This window comes from Syngnathus floridae, chromosome 13 (assembly GCF_059516105.1).
Source record: "Syngnathus floridae isolate MCC-2025c chromosome 13, RoL_Sflo_1.0, whole genome shotgun sequence".
NCBI lineage: Eukaryota > Metazoa > Chordata > Actinopteri > Syngnathiformes > Syngnathidae > Syngnathus > Syngnathus floridae.
This window is the reverse complement of record NC_142425.1, coordinates 11,786,201-11,799,896: the sequence shown is the minus strand read 5'-3', so window position 1 is coordinate 11,799,896 and position 13,696 is coordinate 11,786,201. Positions and strand designations below refer to the sequence as shown.

The 13,696-nt window shown below is 45.3% G+C and overlaps 4 protein-coding genes across 12 annotated transcripts; 1 reads left to right on the top strand and 3 right to left on the bottom strand.

The window, feature by feature from the left end:
* Positions 1-13: 13 nt before the first annotated feature.
* LOC148388849 (uncharacterized) lies at positions 14-3,566 on the bottom strand. Its single transcript, XM_088393091.1, has 2 exons — positions 3,280-3,566; positions 14-2,850 (listed from the first exon to the last, which is right to left on the bottom strand). Exons 1-2 carry the CDS (start codon positions 3,458-3,460, stop codon positions 215-217), a joined length of 2,817 nt encoding a protein of 938 aa, XP_088249217.1. The 5' UTR covers positions 3,461-3,566; the 3' UTR covers positions 14-214.
* A 502-nt stretch (positions 3,567-4,068) lies between these two features.
* Positions 4,069-6,271, bottom strand: LOC148388848 (uncharacterized). Its single transcript, XM_088393113.1, has 2 exons — positions 5,992-6,271; positions 4,069-5,664 (listed from the first exon to the last, which is right to left on the bottom strand). The coding sequence occupies exons 1-2, from the start codon at positions 6,182-6,184 to the stop codon at positions 4,592-4,594; spliced, it is 1,266 nt and encodes a 421-aa protein (XP_088249239.1). The 5' UTR covers positions 6,185-6,271; the 3' UTR covers positions 4,069-4,591.
* Positions 6,272-6,824: 553 nt separating this feature from the next.
* On the bottom strand, positions 6,825-12,708 carry LOC148388847 (uncharacterized). Of its 6 annotated transcripts, none has more exons than XM_088393109.1 (6): positions 12,570-12,708; positions 11,389-11,482; positions 10,342-11,123; positions 10,182-10,259; positions 8,297-10,067; positions 6,825-8,084 (listed from the first exon to the last, which is right to left on the bottom strand). In XM_088393109.1, the coding sequence occupies exons 5-6, from the start codon at positions 8,487-8,489 to the stop codon at positions 6,889-6,891; spliced, it is 1,389 nt and encodes a 462-aa protein (XP_088249235.1). In that variant the 5' UTR covers positions 8,490-10,067; positions 10,182-10,259; positions 10,342-11,123; positions 11,389-11,482; positions 12,570-12,708; the 3' UTR covers positions 6,825-6,888. The 6 variants fall into 6 exon arrangements, with proteins under 6 accessions (XP_088249235.1, XP_088249236.1, XP_088249231.1 ...); XM_088393110.1 differs by having other exon boundaries at positions 10,182-10,234; XM_088393105.1 differs by having other exon boundaries at positions 8,297-10,259.
* anapc4 (anaphase promoting complex subunit 4) lies at positions 8,074-13,623 on the top strand. Of its 4 annotated transcripts, XM_088393100.1 has the most exons (28): positions 8,769-8,976; positions 9,091-9,206; positions 9,268-9,373; positions 9,452-9,584; positions 9,655-9,729; positions 9,792-9,818; positions 9,899-9,943; positions 10,017-10,101; positions 10,162-10,269; positions 10,351-10,521; positions 10,585-10,649; positions 10,723-10,765; positions 10,866-10,942; positions 11,002-11,102; positions 11,169-11,220; positions 11,297-11,352; positions 11,414-11,460; positions 11,579-11,635; positions 11,692-11,748; positions 11,809-11,902; positions 12,001-12,098; positions 12,171-12,232; positions 12,314-12,352; positions 12,412-12,513; positions 12,591-12,659; positions 12,724-12,891; positions 13,058-13,181; positions 13,322-13,623. In XM_088393100.1, exons 2-28 carry the CDS (start codon positions 9,099-9,101, stop codon positions 13,520-13,522), a joined length of 2,370 nt encoding a protein of 789 aa, XP_088249226.1. In that variant the 5' UTR covers positions 8,769-8,976; positions 9,091-9,098; the 3' UTR covers positions 13,523-13,623. The 4 variants fall into 4 exon arrangements, with proteins under 4 accessions (XP_088249225.1, XP_088249224.1, XP_088249223.1 ...); XM_088393099.1 differs by lacking the exon at positions 8,769-8,976 and adding an exon at positions 8,074-8,208 and having other exon boundaries at positions 10,017-10,269; XM_088393097.1 differs by having other exon boundaries at positions 8,630-8,976; positions 10,017-10,269.
* Positions 13,624-13,696: the final 73 nt, after the last annotated feature.

The window sequence follows — 13,696 nt, the reverse complement described above, 5'->3', positions numbered from 1 at the left end:
CAATTGCAGTAAATTACTTTTTTTTTTTTTTATTCAAACCACATCTACGTAGGGCGAAAAAAAAGTATACATGTGTATATAAAAATAAAACATTTTGAGAGAACAGTACGAACAACTGGCCCGACCGATCGTAAGCTTCTTAAACGTCAGCTTCTAGAACTTTCCTGCACGTGGTGAACATTTTTGAACAAAGACAAAAAATAAAGCCGCGTTGTCAATGTGCCTTCTGAATATGTTCCCTCATCTCTTCAGGAAAACAAAATTTCTCATCGCAGACATGACAAGAAAAGAGTTTCTCGATACCGTGCTCGGCCAAGTGTTGGGTCAGCTGACTCATTTGCTCAAAACTTTTTTTACAGTGTGAGCACTTTAAATTTTTGATGCATTCCTGCCGTTTCTTGTTGCCTTTGGACTTTTTCTTCGTCTTCCGAGGCTCCCAGTCGCCGTCGCACGCTTGCGATCCCCCACCGGCTTTGGATTCCATAGACGCCCCCTGGTGGTGACTTTTGATGTGTCTCAACAGGTGATGGTTCCTCAGGTAAGATTTCTCACAAAAAGAGCAAGCAATACGTCTTGCGTTGTCTCCAGCTCGCTTGCTCCCGTTCGCTTCACCTTCCGAGTTCTTGCTGGTCGCTCCGGATACGCTGCTGTTGTCGTTGGGATCGTCCGCGGACGAGTCCGACATGTCCGAATTTGACAGCGGAGCGAAGAGGCTCTCCGGTTCCGATTGGGCATCCTGGCCATGTTCTCCGTTGGTTTGCGTCAGCGCCGGCGGAGTGGAGCTGGCCGAGGGCGAGCGTTTCTCGTCGGCGTGGACGCTCATGTGTGCCGCCAGAGACTCTTTACTCGCAAAACTTTTCGTGCAAACCGAGCAGGACACAGGGTTGACGGTGTAGAAGAGTTTGGTCACGCCTGAGGAGTCCAGAACTTGCTTTCCGGTGTGCGTTTTCACGTGTCCGTCCAGATCTGCCTTGTGGACAAACATCTCGCCGCATTCTGAGCACGGCAACTTCTTAGTCTCCGAAGCTTTTTTGGCATCGCTATCGGAGTCCGAAGAATCTGACGTCACGTCGTCCTTGTCTGATACTTCTGCCGACGTCTGTGGTCTTGGGTGGGTATTTTTACTTTCTGCCACCAGGTGCTGACCAGCCCTAGCGGAGGCCACCAGATTCTGCCTGAAGTGGGTTTGCATGTGTAACTCCAGAAAGTGTTCAGTCGAGAAGCTTTTCTTACAAATTGAGCAGGTGAAATACTGATCAGCGTTGGGTGGTTTAGGGACTGGTGGCAACTTGTCTGGTTGGGAGTTAACAGCTGGACTCTCTGACGCCTGGCGCTGACCAGAGCTACCTGAGGCCACCGGTTTCTCCTCAGTGTGTGTTCGCATGTGTGATGTGAGAAGATCTCTACTCGGAAAGTTTTTGGCGCAAGTTGAGCAGCTGAAAGATTTCACGGCGTCGGGTGGTTTAGCGACCGGTGGCAACTTGTCTGGTTGGGAGTTAAGAGTTGGACTCTTTGACACCTGGCGTCGATCAGAGCTACTGGAGGTCGCCGGTTTCTCCTCGGTGTGAGTCTTTATGTGTGATATGAGAAGGTCTCTACTCAGGAAGCTTTTTGTGCAAACTGAGCAGGTAAAAGATTTAACCGTGTCAGGCGGTCTAGCGACTGGCCGCAATTTGTCTGGCTGCGAGTCGAGATTTGGACTCGCTGAGACTGCAGCTTGACCGGAGCTGCTGGAGTCCACCGGTTTCTGCTCGTTGTGGGTTCGCATGTGTAACGTGAGAAAATGATCGCTCAAAAAGTGTTTCTTACAGATTGAGCAGGTGAAATATTTATCGGTGTTGGGTGGTTGAGCGACCTTGTCTGGTTGCGAGTCAGGTTTTGGACTTTCTGGCACCGCGTGTTGACCGGAGCTACCGGAGGCCACGGGTTTCCCCTTAATGTGGGTTCGTATGTGTGATATGAGAAGGTCTCGACTCGGAAAGCGTTTTACGCAAACTGAGCAGTTGAAAGCTTTCACAGGTCCGGATGGTTTAGCGACAACTGCGCTATTCGTCCCAATGTGTGTTTTTGCGGGTCTATCCAAATCTTCCTTGTGGACCATCTTTGTTTTCTCCAAAGGTTCTACAACAGAGCCATCAGAATCAGAGGAGTCTGACGTTAAGTTATCCTTCCAGTTTTTTGACAATCCAGTTGATGAGTGAAGATCTTTAGCATGTGGTCTGCCACTTTTGGTTGCCACTTGTTGACTTGAGCTGGCGGAGGTAAAAGATGGAACACCGCCAGATGGTTTCGGGACAACTTCAGGTTTCTTTTCAGAGTGTGTTTTTTGGTGCTTTACCAAATCTTCCTTGTGGACAAACATTTGACCACACTCAGAACACTTGAACTTCAGTTTTGTCTTCAAAGGTTCTTTGGCAGACGGTGTAGGGACAACTGCAGAAGTCAAAGGTTTCTTTTCAGAGTGTGTTTTTTGGTGCTTTACCAAATCTTCCTTGTGGACAAACATTTGACCACACTCAGAACACTTGAACTTCAGTTTTGTCTTCAAAGGTTCTTTGGCAGACGGTGTAGGGACAACTGCAGAAGTCAAAGGTTTCTTTTCAGTGTGTGTTCTTTCGTGCTTTTCCAAATCTTCCTTGTGGACAAACATCTGATCACATTCAGAACACTTTAACTTGGGTTTTGTCTCCAGAGGTTCTTTGGCAATGTCACCGTGATCACTGTCAAAGGATTCTTTCGGTGCCTTTTCTGGACTTGACTTGAGGCCTGAACTCCCCGCATTCTTCCTTTTTTTTGTTGGTGGCTCCTCGCATTCCTCCTCTTTAATAGTCACCAGCTCACACTGAGCACCTACATGACATAAATGAATGAAAGTTCAGAGATACAAAGTAGAAATACAAATGTGGAATGCACCAATGATACATGACGTCATTGGCTCAGCGGGAAAAAAAGACATTGTAGCTTGGCAGCCATAATAAACCAAAGTAAACTTTTAATTAACATGGCCTTTTTTTCCGAGGTTTTTAGAATCATTCCTAAACTTGGCATCTAATATTAAATATGTTGTTTATTCTTATGACTATTTTATATTATTTAAATGAATCCGGGCTCCGCCATTTGCTTCGTCATCTTTGTATTTCTTATAGTTGAGCCCGAGGGAGTCTTGAAACGCCCCTTGGGAATTTTAACCACTTTTGTGACATCTAGTTTTATTTATACTGCCTAACGTGCTCATTCTAGGATCTTACAGTGTGAATATTATTAAGACGGCAATTGTACCTCTTTGAGTTTTGCGAACAACGTTGGGCTCCACACCATGCTGACTCTCGCCCGCCTCTTTCCTTCGACGGAATTCCTCTTCGTACTCGGCAATGGCCTTCTCAAACAGTTCGAAAACCTCCTCAATGGCCACATTTAGCTTGCTCTTCACCAACTGCTTCAATGTGGAGACTTTGGACATGTTTCACGCAAGCTTGAGCTTCTTCTTCAGCAATATCGAAATGAAGCTAAATCGAAACACGGTCGTTTGGGGAAACGGGAAAAGGGAAGTCTTCTTCCTCTTTGTGTTAAGAGGTGGTTGACATACTGTGATAGCTCACTACTGCCACCTACTGCTCTAAAATTATTACTGCTTTGGCTTACGGTTTAAATTCTTTTATGAAGCAAAAATAACAGATTTGGAAATTATTTTATACAATCCTGTCATTGTATATAAAATTGAATAAATATCTAATGATTCCACATTTATATGTATTTTCTTTTATAATTACGTAGCATATTAATCATACAGCCCACTACAATGAGAAGATTTAAATTTGAAAATGTTTTTTATTTAAGGAAACATTCCGCTTTTGTCATCTCTGCGGTTCTCATGTCACAATTAGATACAAACAGTTGAAAAGTAAAATCAATTTCTCAGGGAACACAAAGGCAATTTTTAAAATGAACATAAACTTGACCTTTTCTGAGAAATCTGTTTGAGTGTGCTCACATTGGTCTTCATCATAATTTAAAATCCAAGACTTCATTACAACATTATTATTATTTCTCCCGAACAGGAAAACAGTCTCTCCCTGGTGTAAATGACCTTGTGTCTCTTTCCGTGAAGCTTTGTGTTGAATCTTTGTGTTTTTCTTGGAATAATCAGATGGTCGGCCTGCCCAAAGGCCTCATTATTTACGAGTTGGGAGTCTCTGTCTAGCCCCAGAGAATTCCTTTACCTCCCTTCCGTTCTTATCTCGCTAGAGCTTTAATTTATAAGAACTTCTCTCCCTTTAAGCCAACTCTGTAGCTTTTATCTACGGGTTGTTGTTGAGACTGTTTGTCTTTAAGTGTTACAGAAAAAACATATCTGTTGAAGTCGTTGCATATAAGTCATCCCATATTTATTCAATATTAGTATTGTGTGAAACTAAGCGAGAAAGTTGCAGGAAAACGACACTCAACACGCTTCGAGATATCGAATCAAGGACGAGTCAGCAAGCCGTCTGAGGAGTAACAGGACAGACTTGCTGGAGTCACGAAACGGCCAAGGCCTCGCACCACATAACATTCGTTAGCTAATCGGTTTTACGTCTTACATCCCAGCAAATCACTCGAAAGACGTCGCTCCCGATGCGTTGACCTCAACGGCGCCGACGCACTTGTGTCTGGTCACCTGGTACTTGTACGTGAACTTCTTATCGCAGGCGTTGCAACCGAACGGCTTCTCCCCGGTGTGCGTCCTCATGTGGGTCATCACATTATTTTGTCTGGAGAATCTTTTATGGCAAACAGGGCAGGTGAAATTCCCCCCCTCGTGCATTCTCATGTGTAACTCCAAATAGTCCTTCCGGGAGAAACTCTTGCGACATAGCGAGCAGGTACAGGTGAACCTCTTGGAGGTCTTGCCGGCGTCTTCAGCGTTGTCGCCTTGCTCGCTTCCGGAAGAGTGTGTGTCCAGGTCCGATAGTGGAGCCTGGTTGTCGAGTTGCGAGGGAGAAGCATTCGCGTGATCTCCGACGGCTGTCGTCGCGTGTGGACTGGTGGTAATGGGAAGCTCAGGGGCATGCGTTCTCATGTGCCTCATCATTTTGGACCTGTCTCTGAATCTTTTAGGGCAAAATAAACAGGAAAAGGGTTTCTCTCCGGTGTGTATTTGCACGTGTCGGTCTCTGTGATGCTTTAAAGAGAAGATTTTGGAACAAAACGAGCAAGCGAAAGGTTTCTCTCCGGTGTGCGTCCTCATGTGTCGGTTCAAAGTTCCCTTCCGGCTGAAGGTCTTGCCGCATTCGGAGCAGTTGAAGAGTCGCTTGCCGGCGGCTTTGCTGTCCTTGGAACGCTTGGAACATTCTTTGGCGTCGTCACTGCGATCGGTCTCGGACGACGTGACGTCACGCTCGTCCATATCGGACAGCGGCGCCCGGCTGTTGTGTGCTTGTGACCTTCTGCCAGCATGTCTGTTGTCCTCGCTTGGACTACAGCGAAGCTGATAAGCGGAAACTTTGTTTTCACTCTCTTCATGTTTCACAGGGACATCAGAGGTGCCATCTGGCACCTTCAGGCCTGGAAGTTGCTTCGAATCCTGACTGCTCCACACGTCTTCCTCTTCTTCTTTAATGTGCTCCACAGCGGAGCTCCACTCTTGCTGCGGCTCAGGAGGAATCTCTAGTGGATGCTGAGTGTCTGCAGAAGAGAAAGATTGGAACTATTAAGGACCAAAGCAATATTGGGCAATTTTGGTCCTAATTCAGTGTACAATATTTTCACTCTAAGTGGTCAGTCAATCGAGTGTGTAATGAATGATGACAATTTTATGGTGTTGATGAAAAAAATTGTCAACTAACCTAGAAAATATTTTTTTTACTATGTTATGTAAATACTGGACGTGCACTCGCCTCGCTGGCCACGCACGCAAAAATTGACAAATCGCAGACTTATTCAAGGCAGCGGTGCTGAATAATCAAATGTAAAAATGGCGACAGATGATGAAAAGTAAAAACGTAAACAAACCAGCTCCATCGATCCCAGACTGAGGCGTGAAAACAGCGTCCAGTAGTTCGCGTTGCCGCTCGTTCTCCTCTTTCGATCGACAAAGTTCCTCTTCGTACTCCGCTATGGTCTTCTCAAACAGTTCGAAAATCTCTTCCACAGCCACGTTTAATCGTCGCTTCACCAACTCTCGGAACATTTGCACTTTGCACATTTTTGGTTTTCCAGTCACGCTAGCGCTTCGCTTAGCAACGTGTTGCTAACTTCCGGTTTCCTTCTTCTTCGGATATAGAATCTTAATTGTGTTGTGACACTGCCACCGTCTGGTGACATATAAACATTTCTGCAAGGACTTCCCAAGGTGGCGACGAGTTCAGTTTCTCGGTTGTAAAATAATGTAACGTTATCAAAGCCCCTATTATAAATTACCCACCTATCGGTTAACATTGTAAATAGAGAATAAGAGCAAAAAGTATTATTATACAACAAAACTTTCTGTGATAGTCTGACTTTGGATTCTTGCAAGAGAGTATTTATTGAGAGAAAGCAGGGTGGGGGTGACATTGGACATGTTTGGTGGTTACCTCAGCAACTGGTTAATCAGTGCGGAGGGTCCCAGCTCATTGTTTTACAAGGTCGTGGAAACAGAAACTAGTGGAGCATTTTAGATGACTAACTAGGCAAGAATGTTTCCACACCATTTGGAAAGTTTCAACAACGTTTCAGAGGCAAGGAAAGGTAAAAGGTTTACACAAAGTTAATAATCATACGATCAAAATAATCTGTAAACCCTAACAGCCCCTATTACATGACCCACCTGTCGATTAATTTTAAATAGAGAATAAGAGCAAAAATTATTATACAACTGTGATAGCGATTTATCAAACCCACAAAGTGATAAGTTACAGATACGAGTATTTATTTGTTCCCAGTACACACATGACTCTTGACCTGAGACCTAAATGTGAATTTTTCATTACAGGTGTCACAGCTGAACAGTTTCTCCCCCGTGTGTGTCGTCATGTGTATCACGATATAAGCTTTATTGGCGAAGTTTTTCGAGCACACAGGGCAAGTAAAACGTTTCCCCTCTGAATGTCTTTTCATGTGGCACATCAGATATTTCCTGGTGGAGAAACTTTTGCCGCAGACGGAGCAGTCGAAAGGCTTTTCGCCCGTCTGCGTGTGCGTCAGCATGTGCGACTCCATGTGTGACTTTCTTGCGTAGCTTTTGTTGCAAACTTTACAGCTGAAAGGTCTCTCCCCTGTGTGTATCCTGGAGTGCGCCTGCAAATGTGCACTTGTTATGAAACATTTTGAACACTCCGAGCAAGTGAAAGGTCTCTCCCCAGTGTGTATCCTGGTGTGTATCCGCAACTGTGCGTTCGATAAGAAACATTTTGCGCACACCGAGCAGGTGAAAGGTCTCTCCCCGGTGTGTGACCTGATGTGCATCCGCAACTGTGATTTTAATAAGTACGATTTAGCGCACACTGAGCAGGTGAAAGGTTTCCCTCCGGAGTGTGCCTTTTTGTGAGCCATCATGTATATCTCCCGAGAGAACCCTTTATCACACAGGGGACACTTGAAAGGCTTCTTGTCTGACTTCTGGACAAGCGTTTCCCCGCGTTCCGAGGAGATAGTTGGACTGATATCACCGTTAGAGCTCACATGAGTCATATTTGTATCGGCGTCATCAGAATGGTGTGACATTCTGTCGTCCAAATCGGATGGTGGAGCAGAATTGTCTGGTTGCGATGCTCTACTGTATTGACTTGAGCTCCTGTCTCTGTTCTCCTCATTGTGATGAAGCTTTGAGAACTGATCCTCGTTATCTTCACTCTTCACAAAGATGTCAGCCTCCACGTCCTGTCCACTCTGCATGTCCTCTTCTTTAACTTGCACATCTTGACTCGTCACCTGCTGAACCACCTCACTGTGATGAAGCTGTGATAACACAACTTTGTTATCTTCACTCTTCACAAAGACAAGAGTTAATGTGCCCTTGGTGACGTCAGCCTCCATGTCTTGTTTCCTCTGAATGGCCTCTTCTTCTTCTTCTTCTTTAACATGCACATCTTGAGTCGTCACCAACGCCTGCTGAACCTGGACCTCTATAGGAACAAGCATGAACGCAAATAGTGTTACTAAGGAGCTCTTGGATGGGGTCTCGGCCATTTTGTGTGCGAGGAATGTGCTTTTGACCATGTGAGGAAAAGCAAACAAAGCTGCTCCATGGTAACCAACAACCAGTCATGTTAACAGCGATTACTTGGTCGAATAGTTCTTAAAAAATGAAAGAAAAAGGGTGAAGAAAAAGCCAAACCTGCTCTGTCCAGTCGAACTTGAGGGTTGAGAATAGCGTCCAGTAGGTCACGTTGTCGCTCGTTTTCCTTTTTGGTTAGAGAAAGTTCCTCCTCATACTCCACTATCGTCTTTTCAAATAGTTCGATTATCTCTTCGACGGCATTATCTAGTCGATGCTTCACCAACGTTCTCAACATTTGGATTTTACCCATTTTGGCGTCGTTGGAAGGTGTCGCGAGCAAGGTAGCTCCGTCGTGTACCTCGGCCGGTGGTCGTGATGGGGCAAAGCTCAATAAAAAAAAAGAAGAAAAAAAGAAAAAAGTAAGGGGTCGCACGGAAATGAGATCACACGCTTAATTACTATCGATAACAATTGATGAATGTGCATTAAAGTATTACCTTTAACGGATTGCAACCCATTCATATTGAATTTAATAAATTTAATAAATGTATTACTTAAGGGCAAGCGTAAGTTATTATTTACAATATTGCGTTTTTCCTTATGAACAAATTTGTCTCTTCCTGCTACCCGTTGCTTCACGATGATTGGTCGAGAGTAAAAAAAACCATGGCGCTCCCCGCGGAATAGCAAAAGTAAGCGAGTTGTGTGAATAATAGAAATATAAAAACGAGATTTCTCTCGTATATAAGTTCGGCAATCAAAATTTACTTTGGACGTAACGTTGGAGGAAAATAAAGGTGAGATTATCAGGGTAAAAACCGACTTCAAGCAGAATTAAATACAAATAGCACCGCGGTAACGATAGACATAAGAGAACTTTACATTTTCTTGTATTGTTTTGTATTATTAAGCACAAAGGATGCCTTCCTTCCGGCAAGTCGGAGAGAAGCAGCTTCCCAACCCCGTGCTGTGCATGGCATGGTCGCCCAAAAGAGATCTCATCGCTTTGGCCAGTACAACTGGAGAGGTAGGCTCAGGAAGAAATATTGATAGTCACTATTATAATAATTCTTATATTGTTTTTGTAGTTGCTGCTGCACCGCTTAGCCAGTTTCCAGCGGGTTTGGAGCTTGGCACCCAGCGAGCACATCGGGAAGGAAATCACTGCACTCGCCTGGAGACCTGATGGCAAAAGTGAAGCAACGCTTGTTATTGATTAAAAAAAAAGACTGTTATTTTAGTTAAAGTTCTCATCTTCTCCTGGTTGCTCAGTTCTGGCTTTCAGCCTTGGAGACACCAAGCAGGTGGTGTTGTGCAGTGTGGAGAAAGCGGAGATCCTGCATGTGTTCCACATGCAAAACCCCGTCAGCTGCATGCACTGGATGGAGGTGACGGAGGAAAGCAGGTTGGCATTCATGCCTTCAAGAAGAATTACGTTCAAGAGAATTAGAAAATATTCATGTTTTGTTCTCCAGTGTCCTTGGATCCTTTTGTCAGTCGGAGGATGAATCCAAGCTGTTCCTCCCCAAATTAGCTTCCCTCCCCAAGAGGTAAGAAGACTAAATCACGAACATCTTCTCGGGTGATCTAATTTCATATTTTTGTTCTCCAGCTACAGCACAACATCAAAGCTCTTCAGGTGAAGTCATTTTTGCACTAGTTTTGAAGCATAATCAAAATATATTCATATCCAGTCATAATGTGTTTTCTTTCTTACAGTGAGGAGAAGTCTGACGAGATCATGAACCTCCTTGGAGAAGTCAGGTACAGTTTGTCTTGATGCTCCAACAGCAAAGCATAGGAGTGTTGTTTACATTTCCTTTTTTTCTCCATGTAGGTTGAACATACTCGTCCTCGGAGGAGACGCCGGCCATGTTGAGCTTTACGCCTACGGAATGTACAAGATTGCAACGTTACCCGAAGTAAGTCATGTCACAAGGAGGTCAATCTGTTCTCCCCTCATCTTTAACTCCACTGCGCAGGTTTCCGGAAGCTGCCGCACCGTAAGTCTGGCCAGCGACCTCAAATCTTTGGCCGTCATCACCGAGGTGAAGTCTGCCGAGGACCACGTGGAGATTTGCTTCGTTCAGGTGAGACGGTTTCACCCCAATGTAAGAATTTGTCATCACATGGGATCAAAATGTAGATGTTTCTCCTAATACCTTTGTCAGCTGGACACGGGCCTGCTGTCCGACTGCCTTCCCGAACTCACCAGGATGGCTCGCAAGTTCACCCACATCTCCACGCTGCTGCAGTACCTGCACCTGTCGCTCACGTGTATGTGCGAGGCCTGGGAAGAAATCCTCATGCAGATGGACCTCCGACTCACCAAGTTTGTCCAGGTCTGCTCGGGTTCCTCTCCCAGTGCCAAGAACTGCTGTGATGTTTTGTTTTTTTTCCTCTAGGAGAAGAACACAAGCACGCAGGTACAGGACGAGTTCCTGGAGCTTCTTCTGTGGGGACAGTCGAGGTGAGGACGCCCAAGTTCCGTTCACTTAACAGTTGTTGAGGTCCAATGCTAACTCAATTCTCTGACTCTGAAGTCCTGAACTGCAGGCTCTTCTCATGAACCAGCTGACTGTCAAGGTGAGCACGAGAGGTCCTCAACTTGACCAATTCCCTAGTTCTTCAACGGTCCATCCTCTTGCACCGGTCATCATTTTTTTTCCTCCTGTTTCCATGGCAGGGTCTGAAGAAGCTGGGCCAGACCATCGAGTCATCTTACTCCAGCATCCAGAAGCTGGTGATCAGCCATCTGCAGAGGTAGGAGCACGTGTCCTTTCCCGACATGCGTCAAAGCGCTACTTTTGCTCGTCCGCCAGCGGCTCCGAGGCGCTGCTCTACCACCTAAGCGAGGTGAAAGGCATGTCCCTGTGGAAGAAGAAGTTCCAGCCCCTCGGCCTGGATTCATCCGCCATCGAAGGTAGCGTGCCGCACAACAAGCCTGTGGAAACGTTTCACATACGTTCTTTTTCATTTTTGGAAACAGACGCCATCACGGCCGTGGGTTCCTTTTCCTTAAAGACCAGCGAGCTCCTGCAGTAAGTTCATCCAACAATCAATCTATTTTGAAACGCTACACTGTTATGTACGATTAATTTTTTTTTTCACACGCAGGGTGATCGACAAAAGCATGAAGAACTTTAAAGCCTTTTTCCGCTGGCTGTATGTGGGTACGTATAAAGTTTTTTTTAACATCGAACATTCACCTGAACTTTTTATTTCTCTCGACAGCGATGCTTAGAATGTGCGATGAGCACGTCCCTCCGGAACTCAACAAGGTGAGATTACTCAGGAGCTCCCCTGAAAAAAAAAAAAAAAAATTAGTCAAAACGTGTTTGATCATGATTATCAAATTTAGGGTCAATTATAGCTCAATTTTGAATGTGCTCCTTTTAGATGACGCAGAAGGACATCGCCTTTGTCGCCGATTTCCTCTCGGAGCATTTCAGCAAGGTGAGCCCGGCAGAAAGTTTCACGTTCCACTTTTGAGTGTCACGTTCTCGCCACAGAACGAGCAGCTCTTCGACCGCAAGGGGAAGTACTTCAATGTCGAGCGGGTCGGGCAGGTAAGCCATGACGTAATATCCGAGCCTTTTCTGCCTTTCAAATTGCGCAATCGTTTGTAGTACCTGAAGGATGAGGACGAGGACCTGGTCTCGCCCCCGAGTACCAAGGGGAACCAGTGGCTCAAGTTTTTGCAGGACAGCACGCACCTAAGAGGTGATTTTCGACTTCTGGTTTGCACACATTTTTTTTACATGAACTTATTTTTTAAAAAAAGCTTATTTTGTGTATGGGGTATTTTTTGGGGGGTCTAGAGAGCCCGCTGCTGTTTCCTTCCTTTCCCCAAAAGTCTTTGCATTTCGTCAAGCGGATGATGGAGAACGTGATCGAGCTGTGTCTGCAGAAACCGGCGGTGAGGCTCCCAAGTGAAGTCGACAATGAGTAATTTTTAAAATGAGGTCATGTGACTCTTTTTTGTGTGCAGGAAGTTATCGGGAAGTCGGTGAAGCAGGCTACTTTTCTGCCCCTCTATTCAGCACCGCAGCGGTCGGATGTCTCATCTGTCTTATTCCAAATACCGTTTTTGATTAAAAGTCTAATTTTTCTATTTTTTTTTTCAACCTCCAGCTCTGAAAACACGCCGCGACTTTTTGAGCTTCCATCCTTGTAAGTAAAATATAATAAGCGACTGTAAATGTTCGATGCGTAATGTGTTTGTTCCTCAGGTGGAATGACAAGAAGACCAAAATGCACTACGTGGTGTTTTGCATGCCGCACGTTTTGCCGCACAAACTTTTCTTGCTCCGCAAAGCAAGTGACCCAAACAGGTTCGCCTATTTTGAATTTTCAGATTCAAGTAGTAACAGTAATTTTGATAACTCACTCACTTAACTGCTTCTTGCAGACACATCCCCAACAGCGTGGCGTCCCTCCACCTGAGCCGCCACCTCGACGCCGAGAACGAAGAGCGACGGTGAGTGACCGACAGCCAGAGAGCGAGGTTTCTTCCATTTCTACACCCGTCTGGTTTTTTCCAGGCCGCAGGATGTCTACAGCTGCCTGGATGCTCGTTACTACAACGACGAGATGCTGACCGTGGTCCTTCAGGGAACGGAAGAAGACAATGGTCGCAGTGTCCTGGCGCAGGTTCCTCTCTCGTCCATCCTCAACTGTGAGAGGGAATTCAACTGGATGCCCAACATGAGGTGTGTTGCATCAAATGATTTCAATTCATTTAAAATCGGGATAATCATCTGCTTGTTCATACTGGTGATACCTTTTTGACAATGTCATGAACAGATAGGTGTTCCAACTTTCGGCGATACCCAACTGTGAATGCTCCAGATTAAGATTTTCCACTTGTACCTTCAGGTTGGACCAGCAGAGCGGCAACATTCCCTGCCAAGGCCCGATGCTGGGAAATCAGAGGCGGGAACTGGATGGCATGAAGGCGCAGTTTGTCGCAGTCAACGGCATCCGAGAAGTAGCCTGTGTGGTAAGCGTCAACCTCACGTGCAATTAAATTATTCTAACATTTATAGTATTACTCATTTTTTGCCATTCCGCTAAAGTAAAGGATAAGGCCTACCGTACATGGTGAGCTATCTTTGACTCTCTCCATCTTCCGCCTTGCAGCTAAGCGAAAATCTGAGGCACCTCCGCGTCTTTGAGATGGACATGGAAGAGGAGGACGACGAGCCGCAGAACGACACCGCCGAGCCGGATACGCTTGACGCCACCATGACCAGCCAGGGAGACGAGAATGCTGAGGCTGGAAACGATGAAGCGGGGAGAACCGAGGAGAACTTGGAGTCAGAGGAAACATCTGAACTGTAGATGGACATGGTCACTTGCTTTTGTTACTTTTTAATAAAAAGTAAAAAAAAATTAAAAAAAATGCAGCAGTTATTATCTTAAAATAAAGATGTACGTGCTTATCTCTTTGCCTTTGTATATTCTAACATTCATATATTTTATTATATGGATTGTAACTGGCGACGTCTACGTGTC